This window comes from Candida parapsilosis, contig 005569, assembly GCF_000182765.1.
Source record: "Candida parapsilosis strain CDC317 annotated contig 005569".
Taxonomy (NCBI): domain Eukaryota; kingdom Fungi; phylum Ascomycota; class Pichiomycetes; order Serinales; family Debaryomycetaceae; genus Lodderomyces; species Lodderomyces parapsilosis.
In genome coordinates this window covers 186,996-199,164 of record NW_023503278.1, presented here as the reverse complement: position 1 = coordinate 199,164, position 12,169 = coordinate 186,996, and the positions used below count along the sequence as shown (strand labels likewise).

At 38.8% G+C, this 12,169-nt stretch overlaps 4 protein-coding genes and 1 non-coding gene across 5 annotated transcripts; 2 read left to right on the top strand and 3 right to left on the bottom strand. All coding sequences in view use genetic code 12, as the record gives it.

Annotated features, from left to right (window-relative positions):
• Window positions 1-3,116: 3,116 nt before the first annotated feature.
• Window positions 3,117-6,236, top strand: SFL2 (Sfl2p; the record flags this gene model as incomplete). The annotated part of the gene is made up of 1 exon (XM_036811089.1): window positions 3,117-6,236. The coding sequence occupies one exon, from the start codon at window positions 3,117-3,119 to the stop codon at window positions 6,234-6,236; it is 3,120 nt and encodes a 1,039-aa protein (XP_036663251.1).
• Window positions 6,237-7,547: 1,311 nt separating this feature from the next.
• CPAR2_101050 (uncharacterized protein) lies at window positions 7,548-8,156 on the bottom strand (the record flags this gene model as incomplete). Its single annotated transcript, XM_036811078.1, has 1 exon — window positions 7,548-8,156. One exon carries the CDS (start codon window positions 8,154-8,156, stop codon window positions 7,548-7,550), a length of 609 nt encoding a protein of 202 aa, XP_036663250.1.
• A 255-nt stretch (window positions 8,157-8,411) lies between these two features.
• On the bottom strand, window positions 8,412-8,483 carry CPAR2_t_cp_Asp(GUC)_29. Its single transcript has one exon. It is a non-coding gene; the product is annotated as a tRNA-Asp (tRNA).
• A 593-nt stretch (window positions 8,484-9,076) lies between these two features.
• Window positions 9,077-9,569, bottom strand: CPAR2_101040 (uncharacterized protein; the record flags this gene model as incomplete). The annotated part of the gene is made up of 2 exons (XM_036811067.1): window positions 9,077-9,474; window positions 9,545-9,569. The coding sequence occupies 2 exons, from the start codon at window positions 9,567-9,569 to the stop codon at window positions 9,077-9,079; spliced, it is 423 nt and encodes a 140-aa protein (XP_036663249.1).
• Window positions 9,570-10,796: 1,227 nt separating this feature from the next.
• Window positions 10,797-12,005, top strand: CPAR2_101030 (uncharacterized protein; the record flags this gene model as incomplete). Its single annotated transcript, XM_036811056.1, has 1 exon — window positions 10,797-12,005. One exon carries the CDS (start codon window positions 10,797-10,799, stop codon window positions 12,003-12,005), a length of 1,209 nt encoding a protein of 402 aa, XP_036663248.1.
• Window positions 12,006-12,169: the final 164 nt, after the last annotated feature.

The window sequence follows — 12,169 nt, the reverse complement described above, 5'->3', positions numbered from 1 at the left end:
AAAGATGAGAACCCTCAAATGAAATGTGTGACGCAGAATAGGCAAGACGGCAAAGGCACCACAGTAAGCGTGAATAGCGAACCTTACTCGACAGCCAAGTAAGAGTGCCCATAATATGACTACTGGAAACCATGCCAGATAAGAGAAGTAATTGCTCAAATGAGTCTTATCAACCGACATTCGAAAACTGCCAAAGCAACACAATCAACAATGTTGAGAAAATATGTGCTTGGTCTCACGTGCGGTCAAACTCAAAGAAGGAGTGAAGAGCTACTACCTTTACTACCCAATGGAATTGAGGGTGCTGCCACTGATTCGAGACCAGACTAAAATTTTGTTTCAAGATTCGAGTCTCATTCGGAATGCAATGCAAAAACGACTAAAGCCAAAAAATAGTTTAGATCATACATATAACAATGTCCTCTTTGTCTATTTTTTGAGGGAACAAAAATATAAATTTACAGCCGCTTTGCAGGGCATCAGCTTCACTCCATGTGATGAATGGGTACTTGATTCTAGAATCTTTTTTTTTTTTTTTTTTTCATCCAAAAGTATCTTGAGTAAATGAGGCTGTGAATCCATCCCATTATGGGAGAGTGAGTAATTAGACACTGCTTTCCCTAATGGAGCCACATTGCCGATACGTCTGTAATCAACTTTAAAAATCAGTGTGGTGAAAAACTGACTCAACACTCCTCATACCTGCAAGCCAAAACCTGGCGCTGCTCATCGAATCAACGCTTGTGAGACTGGGATGACAACGGTTTGTAGCATCGAAGGGTGTGGCATGTTTTGGGGGAAGGAGAAACGTACAAAAGATGACAATCTATCGATTATAAAAGGAAATAAAAGAATGCCGAAGAGTGAGGATGTATGTGTTCGCCTCCTCGAGCTTCACACAAAGGTAAAAAACTAGCGCTTTTATGCTTTCTTTCCTTTATGTGCATTGTCTAAACTTTAGTATTGTGCAAAATCTCTTTTCGCACAATGTACAAGTTCGCACAGCAATGAAAGAACAAGACTAACTAAAACTGACTTGTTGTAAGTAAAGTCTAAACAAAACTACACGCACATTTAACTTCCCCATAACTAAAACTTAAAAACGAGTTTTCAAGAATTTTTATGAGAACGGCTTTCGAGATGAGCAGTTGAAAATTAGGGGAAGAATACTATCACCAGCCATGTGAAATTGACAAAACACAAACAGGACATTCCAAAATTGATACACAAATAGCCCTTTGTGTTTTTCTAATAGAGCAACAAGTAAACGCTTGAAGTCCTGAATTAAGAGATTCAAACGTGTGAACAAGTTTATAAAAGTGCCCTCGTCATGAACAAAACCGAACAATATCTGCTACCTTTTTGCATGCGTTTAGTAAGGGCATATAAAAAAGAAAAAGAGAATGTGAGCTTATGAGGAGATCTCAGTAAGTTTGAGGCTCAGTTAGCTTTTTTAACTTTTGTCGTATTTTTGTTTATTGTTCTGTTGTGTTTTTGCGCAACGCATACGTCATCATAGTTGAGGTTTTTTTTTTCAGCACACAAACCACTAAGCACAAAACAAAGTTTACAAAGCACAAAAGAACAGAATTTAACCGCCGGTGTATTTACGTTTATTATGACGGCTATATACCTCCGACACCACCATTTCAATAGCGAGTTGTATCAAATGTGTATTTTCTCCCTTTATAGAGAAGAAGACAAAAACAGTCTTTATTAAGTTATAGTGGTATTCGGCGTCAGCCATTGAAGAAGTACCAGAAAACGAATTCTTTCTTTATCCTCACCTGCAAAGGAACTAAAAGAAAAAAAAAAAAAAAAAAAAACACAACACAACACAACACAACACCAAGGACAATTGAAAATTTCTTTTTTCTTTTCTCTATCTTTACAACATAGTTTTATTGTTAAGCTGAATTCACAAGCAAAGAATAAGAAAAGATACATACAATCTCCAACTACACAAGAAGACTCATTACGAGCAGGTGTTTGAACAAATATTTTGGTTGTACGCTTTGGTTGCGCAGGGAAACTTAAAGAAAATGTACAAGGTGAAGAGATATTTTGGTAGATTCTAATAAAAGAGCCCCAAAAAAGAGCAAATAGTATTTCAACCCTGAAAATAAGGTGATGAACGTTTATTATCGAACATTTTTTTGTTTTGCTTTTACGCGAGCAGAAGAGCCTAGACATACATATGCACTTGCACATTGCACTTGCACTTGCATGTACATGATCCTACATACACGCATAAAAGAAGAAGAAGGACAAAAAGAACAAGAGGAGGAATATTTTTTTTGTCCTACTCCACCCCCTCACATACATGATGTGAGAGGGTATAATTGTTTCTATTATTTTCTTTTTCTCTTTCTTTTAGTTGTCGTTGGTCTTTCTTCTTCTGTGTAATATGCAAAATGTGAAAGAATTAGGATATTTTCATGAAACTAAAACGATTTTATTTCCAAAAACAGAAGAAGAAGGTGAAGATGAACAAGAAGAAGATGAACAAAACCAAATGTTTTTAAAATATAAATAAATTTACAAAGAGGAAAATAAAAAAACAAAAAAAAAAAAAAATTCCTTTAATATCCAAACGTTGTACCAAATTGTTCTTTTTTTATTTTTATTTTATTTTTATTTTAAAAACCAAACTAGAATTAAAAAAAAAAAAAAAAAAAAAAAAAAAATTAGAAACTAAAACTGGAATATAATATAGCCTTCTTTATTTGTTTCAACAAAAGAAAAAAAAAAAAAAATCTACATCATTATATCAGAGGTATAGCAGAAACCACAGCGTATTAGTGAGTGAGTGCGTGCATGCGAGAGCAAGAGAGAGTGTGTTTTGCCTGTACCAGAGACTCAAAGTGAGACTAAAAGAGGAAAAAAAGCAAACTCGCGTAGCAAAGAAGGTGAGATAGAGTTATATACTCACTTAGAGGGGGAGAAATTAATCCCTCGGCTTTCATTCTACACAACACAGTGGTGTTGTACAAACAAGAACATAATATTTACTTTTTCACCTTGGGCCAACAAGTAGTTTTATTACTTGCACTTAGCAAACGCTGTGATATACCCGAGGGAGAGGCCTTAGACACCACCAAAGAACGTTCTCCAGCATGTCGAAAAAGAGTCAGGGCGAAGCCCGTGTTAAAAAGAATGCATTTGTCCACAAGTTATACACCATGTTGAGCGATCCAAGTCTAGATAATCTAATATGGTGGAGCAGCAATAATCCAGAGAATAACACATTTGCATTATATCCAGGCAAAGAGTTTGCCGACTGTTTAACACGATATTTCAAGCATGGGAATGTTGCCAGTTTTGTTCGTCAGTTGCACATGTATGGGTTTCACAAGGTTAGTGATGCCCACCATTACCATCATCAACAAGTGCAAAACCAACTCAAATATAACCCCATGAATATAGCGGGATTGAATAGTGTGCCCATTGAACAAGGAAGAACAACAAGCTCTTCAGGAGGTTATTTTCTTGGTGAAAACTCAGCGCCTGATTTGATTGATAAAGATGTACCTCCGATTTGGGAATTCAAACATCTGAGTGGCAAGTTTAGGAAGGGGGATGAAAGTTCATTAGTTTATATCAAACGGAGATCGAGCTCGAATAGTAATTCAAGGAATAACAGTTATAGCAATGAGAAACAATACCAGCGAGGGGACAGTTTAACAGAACAACAACAGCATCAGCCACATTTACCGGAGCAATTTAATCAACAGCTACAGCATCAGCTACAGCCACAGCACCAATTTCCTCCTCATCTACAAGAAACTCCAATTTACTCAAACCAACCTTTTCTCAACGATGGAGGAGTGGTTTACATTCCCAACCAACAACCGCAACCACCAACTACTGTATATGATCCTAATTCACAGCAGTTCTTTCCAATCCAACAACAAAATTATTTTTATTATCAAGGACAACACCCACACCCACAACAGCAACAGCCATTTGTTTATTTTAATACTATGCAGCCAGCTGCTCAACTACAGCCGCAACCACAACTACAGCCGCAACCACAACTACAGCAATTACAACACCCACCACCAGCACCATCAACGCAAGTTCAATACCCGGTACAACCTATAATCAATCAAGTGTTTAACCCGCAATTCAAACTACAGGATGAAGGATCAACTACAAGAACACCACCTCCATCGTCAGTATCGACGACATTGTCAAAACCTAATCAACCGGAATGTTTACAACCACTGAGGTATGCTTCGTTTGCATACCCTCCGGAGCAAGTACATCCACAAGCTGTTCAATACCAGCAGCATCATCAGCAGCAGCAGCGTCAAAACCAGGACCCTTCATTTGCACCAAAACCAGTGACGGTAAACGAACCCAAGGCACCTCAAGTGTCGCAACATCAAGAGAATGTAAAAGAGTCTTCGTCACAGCATTGGGTAACTCGTTCAACCTCACCTCAAACCAAACAAGTTTCCAAAACTGAGTCTGATTCAGGTCGCCAATCTACCCCAGTGGAACAATTTGCACCCAACCTTCAGTTTAGAAAAGTATGGGATGATCACCATGGATCACGTCAAAGAAACCCATCATTGCTTTGCGACCCTTTAACATCAGCACCGCAACAAAATAACACATTGGAGACGTCAACTCCACCGCCAATTGGTGGGTTAGCAAGTGCGAGAGGAATATCACCGTCCTCATCAATCGGTAATCGATTATCAATTCAGAGAAGTATATCATCAAACACTATAAACTCACGACAATCAGTTACGTTACCACCACCTTCATCTATTCATCGTCCAAGTTCATTACTAGCAAATTCAAGTTTTTCTTCACAATCAACAATATTGTGTTCACCACTGCAGGGTAGGCAAGACTCTTCAGCTTCGACAATTACACCAATTATTGCACCAATTCCACATAGAAATAGCGTTGCTAGCAATGGTAACAATCATGCAGCTGGCGAAACATCATTGAGTGCAAGTGTGGCTAGAATTGGTGGGCACCATGGTGAGGAAACAACACCACATCCCTTATCTTCCTCTGCTGGGCCACCTGAAGAAACCAGTGGAGTTGAAGCTGAAGCTGGAGTTGCAGCTTATTCTTTGCCGCTAACTCCAATTGGCGGTGCACGATCTGCGTTGGAAGTGGCACTGCATCTGCACTCACATCCTCAATTACAAGCACGTTCCCTTCCTGGTTCCGCTTCAGGAGGTAGTACGAGCGCAAGGATGGGGCCTCCTCCTCTAAACACAAAGATCCCTTCAATATCAAGTTCACTTCAAGATCGATTACGCCCCTCGGTATTTGAGCTTCATGCAATGAACAAGCGTGATGCAATGAGTTCAATTAGTGGATCAGTTGGTGGTGGTGGCTGTGCTAGTGGTAGTGCTGCTGGTGCTGGAGGCGTCGGCGGCGGCACTAATAGTGCACCTGGGAGTATATCCGGAAATGGTACCAGTGGAGGTGGATTTGGATCGATTGGATCGCATTCAACTGTGCTGATCTTTTCCAACAAATCTTCATCTATATCATCGACGCAATCGTCCTTTTCGTATCCTTTTCAACGTACATCGTCGTTTGGTGGATCGATATCGTTTGGTACAAAGAGCTCTATATCTATAGCACCACATGAAGTTGTTGTTGATGATGGTAAAGTGAGGCCAGTTACACCACAATCACCAGGACATATTGATTTGAACAATGCTGCAGCTACTATATCAGAGGAAGGCGAAGCTACACTGGCGCCACTAGTTTCGTCAACAAGATTGAAACATTCACTGCTGCGACCAACTACTCCGGTTTATGCACATGGTGCAACAGCTCATAATCCAAGATCAAGCTCACCGTTATCAAAGAGCCATCATCATGAAACTGGAGGCGCAGTAACCAAACCGCAACCAAACAAGAAGGTCAGTGTCACTTCTATGCTTGATGACTCGTCATTATCCAACGCCAAGACATTGCCTAAACTATCACTGGCTGTTGTAGCTGCCCATAACACTTTGGCAAGGTCGAGATCTACATCACCAACAACTGTACGAACTCCTTCATCGGGCGCGGCGCCTTTACTTCCACCTCCAGCAGCTAGTGGTTCTGGTGGTGCAAGTGGAACTCAGTTTGAGTCTAAACAACCGCTTTATATGTCGTCGCTGATTCGAGAGGAAAAGAATTCCCAATCGTCGTCGTCGTCGTCAGCGGGTGGAGGTGAAGAGAGTAATGGAGTCAAGAAGATTACTGAAGTGTGAGCTCACTTTCCAACTTTGGAAGGGTACAATTTCAACAATCAAAAAAAAAAAAAAAAATTGGCTGTCTATTGTTTTTTTCCATTTTTCATAACAGCCTTTATAGTTCAGTTTCTATGTGTATGCGTGTTTTATTATAGAGAGATTTTTTTTTTTAAGTGTTTCTATTCGGAATAGAGTAATGCCGAGCGATCGTAAGTGGTTTCCTCGGTTCGCTATTTTTTACTTTTTTTCTTTCCTCTTCCTTGGTGAGCGAAACGAGGCGCATGGGGGGTGGGACGATGTCCGTGTCGCTCGCTCCCTTCCTGGCTCCATTATGCATCATGACACACACAATTTGTACCACGATGCTCAATTCGGCCCACACAAAAAGAGCGAAAAAAAAAGAAAAGACAAAAAGAAATGAGAACATGCACACGGGTGCCTCAGAGACTTTTGCTCAACAGTTTGTCTTCATTCATTCTCGAACTCCTATTGTTGTTACTTTGTGTTTCACCAGATCCTTCTTAAGTAACTAGAAAGATGAAAAAGTGGGCCCACTTTTTTCAACAAACGTTTTCAGTTGTTCGTTTTCCTATTGTTTCTTGTTTGTGTATACTTTTGGGCTTTTCAAATTCATCTATATTTCAGTTGTTTTCTTCTTTATTTTTCAATTTTGCACCCGGTTTCATCTCGTATATGTATTGGTGACTATGTGTAGTGATTTGTATATACAGTTGCGTAATCTTTATAATAGCTGGTATTTTGCAACATGTGAACAATATGAGTTAAGCCACAAAAAAGGGAGTTGGCAAACACTACGTCATTGAAGGGATTGAATCGATATAGTTGGTTCATATCTTGTCATCTTCAAATGAAGAATCGCCAGATGACATAGTTTGCATGTCTTTAAAATATAACAGATGTGACACGTGCAAAATAGACATCACCGTATGAGAATCTACAAATGCTACGATAATACTGTCGTCGTTGGGGTAGCTGGTGAGAAACCGATTGTACTTCTATAGAAGAAGTCATCTTGTACTCTGTCATGCCCGTCTATTATTGCGATAGACTACTCTTTGATGCATGTAAGAGTCATAACTTCCCTGCAGGGTTGTAGTGCCAGGGTCTAAAGCATGTCTATAAAACATGAGTCCAATGGTAAGTATATCCGAGGAAATGTTAACTAAATTCATTGAAGTTTATGAATTTGTATTTTGCCATTCTGCAAGGTCTTTCAACAACTGGGCCAGTTTCTTGGTGCCCCTACCAATGATCATTGACCCCTTCCCCTTTCTACGATGAAAATATTGAGTCTCTTATTGTAATAATTCAAAAAGGACGTGCTTTTTTCCCCACCTTACCTTTATTAGTTTTGCTCACCGATCTCGATCTCAATGCTTTTATATCATCATCATCGTCCTCGTCAGAATTAAACTCTTGCTTCAATTTGGAGTCAGCTTTACCCAGTTTTATCGTGTCATTTTTCTTCTCCTTCTTGCTCTTACCATGTTGTTCTTGACCCATTTGATGCGATTGACTAATCTGCTTTCTCGTTTCGGTTCTCATTTTATTCAATAGAGCATGCATCGCAAAACTTCCACTGCCGTTACCTCCACTTGTCTTACGCGGGGTGTTGCCATCGTTGGTTTTCTTTCGTTGACTGATATCTTTTGCATTAAGAAAGTCACCCACTGTTTGCGTGGTTTTGGAGCTTAGCCCTGAACCTTGCGGGATAACTCGTAGTTTCATGAACTCGTCCTCTTGAGTGGGACTGGTTGTATTTGGTTCTTGTGTAATTGACAAAGTTGTATCATTGGTGTTTGGTGACAAAGGCTTTAGCCAATTTAACGCTCGTGCATTGTTTTGAGCTATGCTTAATCGAAAGCGAGCCTGGAGCTCCTCTTTCTTCTTGATTTCCTCACGCCGGTTTGGTGCCATCTATAATACGTTAAATTCCTCTTGTTTGGTTGAGAAGAGCATCGCGCAGTACAACTTCTTACTTTTTTTTACAAAAAAAGTGAGCCTCACGGTTCTAGCATACAAAGCAACTCAAAGCGATCAATACGACTCAAAAGATGTGTCATCAACTACAAATACATTGCTCCATTTCAATTGTAATAACACTCATTTCCTATTGACATAAGTATTCTAATACCACTCAAAAGAAAAAAAAAAAAGAGGGCAAAAATAATGCTCCCAGACAGGGAATTGAACCCTGGTCTACCATGCGACAAACGGTAATTCTAGCCACTAAACTATCTGGGATATTTTCTTAAAAATTTAGTTTGCGAGGTTTTGAAAGCTGGTGCTTTATGTTACGTTTTTAACCTTGTGCAACATTTGCTGAGGATTTCTCTTTGAACGTATTGGTCTCTAGTGAGCTTTGAACTATGTGGGTCTTGCATCTGTAAGTTTCTGGGTGCTTTAGTTTTTAGAAAGATACATTACCCAACTTATAGAGTACTATTTGCATGATCAAATCTTGGTAACGTGTAGGGAGAAAGTCTCAAGTGGTTTGCGATTCCAACAAATTAAGTTAGAGTTCACGTAGCGCAAACCGCTGACTTGATATCAGTAGTAAATCAACAGTATAGAGGATCCCGAGTGGGAGCTAAAGTGCTACATCAGCAGCCTAGAAAATTGTACTTGTGGTAATACATCATCGGCTACTCTGTTGTAGCACCACCTTTATTAACAACTACCTATCTAATGAAATTGTTCAATAATGAGCAACTCTATACTTTCTTCATTTGTAACCTAATATACAAATACGTGACACCTCTGACATACCGTAGACATCTCATATATCCCAAGGTTGAAACAAAATAATCATTCCCTAGCTCCTTCTCAACTGCTCTCTATACCGGCAATGTGTTATTAATACCAGCTAATCTATCAATGGTAGGTGCAATAAAAGGATGACTTAAAACATCACCAATATAAGGAATGGATCTTAAAAATTGTACAATTGTGCCAAAGAAATCACCAAATAATCCCAATATTCCAAAGCTTTCCAATATGAATCCCACAAAAGACCATCTCATCAAGATTAGTATTATCCCCAATGCAAAACAAACTGTGCCTCTAATCTTGGTTGGACGTGTGAAGAAGGAAACCGTACGTTGTGGGCCAATTATAAGGATGAGACCAATTATAAAGAGCAAATTGCCCAAGGCAAGAAGTCCCGAGTCAAAGAATGTCAATATTCCAAATATGAAAAAGAAGATCCCACCTGCTGTGAAACCAACACCAAATTCTAGAAAAAAAAAATGAGTTAGTACTAAGGGGAACGTGGTGTGGTTTGGATAAAATGTGGTTTCACATACTTTGTCTCTCTGATAGCCAAATCATTTTTTTATACTGGGGTGTGTAATAGTCACAGGTTTTTTGCACTGATAAGACTAAAGTTTGTTCCTGGGACTGTGGACCTTTAATTTTTTTTTTTTTTGTTGTTGATGGTTGGCGTTCTTTGAAATAATTCTTTTGACGTGTCACACGCCTTTTAGATATTTTGAAGCTTCAATCTTTTTTTTTTTGCAACTTTGATCATATGTCTACATTTTGATGCCCATTACCCTCAACCAACTACAAATGTATAGACGATTGGGAGAGTGAATTTGAGATTTCGTTGCTGTTTGTGGTGTCATGCTGCCGAAAATGATTTTTGGGAGTGGAAAGAGCGTTTTATTTTCGACTAAGTTTGCTACAAAAAAACTTCGCCAAACTTTAGATCGTTTTGAAAATTGTAGTCTAAAAATGGAACGAGCTGCACCTCAAAGTGTGAGTCCAATCTCGCATGTAGGACAATATCTTACGAAAAGGAAAGTTGAAATCTTGCAAGAGGAGGAATTTTACGCGATTCAGAACCGAATAAAAATGCATTTCCCATGAGCTTGACAACGTGGGGTTCAGTATTAAACCAGCCATTAAAAGCCACAAGCAAACTGAAATTAAATTCCAAAAAATGAATTGCACACACGAGGCAAATGTCAATTACAAATGAGAGGTTAATTTGTGTAATATTTACCAATGTGTCTATTGTTTCTTTGTAATTATAACCCATTTGACAAACTCTGATTGGCCAAAAAGGGGTTTAATCAGTGCCTTACATGAAGACGGACAGAAACAGTAAGTATAAAAGCTGACGGTTTTTTGAGTGGCCTGGAGGAGTGCCCAAAAAGAAAGGTATTATAATTACTCTTGTTCATACAAGTTATCAAGAATAAAAAATTCTTATGGTACTAAGTTGTAACTCAAGGTAGCCGGACTCATTCCACGAAATAAGCCGCCTTTTGGATGCTTTTACCTTTGCATATGGTTGTTTTTTTCACCGTGTGCGTTGTTTTTTGATACCCCCATGTGGGCAAATTCGTTCGTCGGTTATTACACAAAAGACCCACGTTCCTGATAAAGAATGAAACCGCGCCGACAAAAAAAAAGAGTGTCAAGGCACTACATGAATTTCGTAACCTTATCAAACTTTTTCTCGCAATACAATATATAAAGGACTTGGAAAGTACATTTCCTCGACATCAGAGTCAATATCACAATATTGCTATATCATTTTGTTCCCAAACAATGAAACAATTTCTTTTCGTTTTAGCCTGTTACTTGGTCCACACCGCTTACGCCGCTCAGACTGTATTTGACACTAGTTGCCCTTCCAACTCCCCCATTTCATGTTCGTCATCCAATGCAGCATCATGTTGTTTTGAATCACCCGGTGGTATTCTTTTGCAAACCCAGTTCTGGGACTATAGTCCCGCCACTGGCCCCAAAGATTTATTCACTTTACATGGTTTATGGCCCGATAATTGTGATGGAACTTATGAGCAATTTTGTGACAATTCCAACACGATAGCTAATGACGGCAGTAGCATTGAGTCGATCATTGTTGATTCATTTGGCGATCAGGAGCTTTATAACAATTTAAAGTTGGCTTGGAAGGATATAAAGGGAAATGATCAATCGTTGTGGGCTCATGAATGGAATAAACATGGAACTTGTATAAACACAATTTTACCCAAATGTTATACAAATTATCAAGAGCATCAAAATGTTTACAACTATTACAAAATCTTGTATGATTTATTTGAAACGTTGCCCACTTATAAATGGTTAGTTGATGCCGGAATCACACCTAGTAAATCAAAGACATATACAAAGACACAAATTCAACAAGCATTAAATTCGAAATTTGGTGCCGATGTTTATTTCAAATGTGATTCCAATAATGCCATTAATGAAATTTGGTATTTCCATCATATTAAGGGATCATTGTTGCAACAAAATTTCATCCCCATTGATTCATTATCGAGTTCCAATTGTCCATCGTCGGGGATTTTGTTTCCTCCCAAAGGAGATGACTCAGGATCTGATCCCAGTCCAACCAAGACAACAACAACAACAACAGGGCCAGCACCAACTGGCGACGTTCCATCTTCAGGGTATATCAAACTCAGTGGGAAATCAGGTTGTTTAATCTCAAATGGTAAATGGTACACATCAGGCACTTGTGCAACATACCATTTGTCGCAATCTTCTGATGATAAAATTGCCATAAAATCATCAAAGGGAGTTTGTGGAGTGGATTCATCGAAGAATTTTGTATGTGGATCATCAGTTGAGCAAACTCAATTTGAAGTTGATAATGGACAAATTGGAGTTGATGGTAATTTCAAATGGTGTCTTGGTGATTCAACAGGTTCAGGATCAAGTGCGCAAACTTTGATTCAATTGAGTGATGGCTCATGTAGTTCCTTCACCATTAGTGTTTCTAGTAAGTAAGGCACGACGCATGATAAATTAGACTTTATAAAAATGTTACATCCAATCTAGAAGCTTCAAGAACTCACTAGATCCCTTACACATACTTTAAAATTCTTTTGTTTTTTAAATCCGTTGAGGATAAATGTATTGCTATAAACAAAGAAAGTAGGCAAAATCCTTCT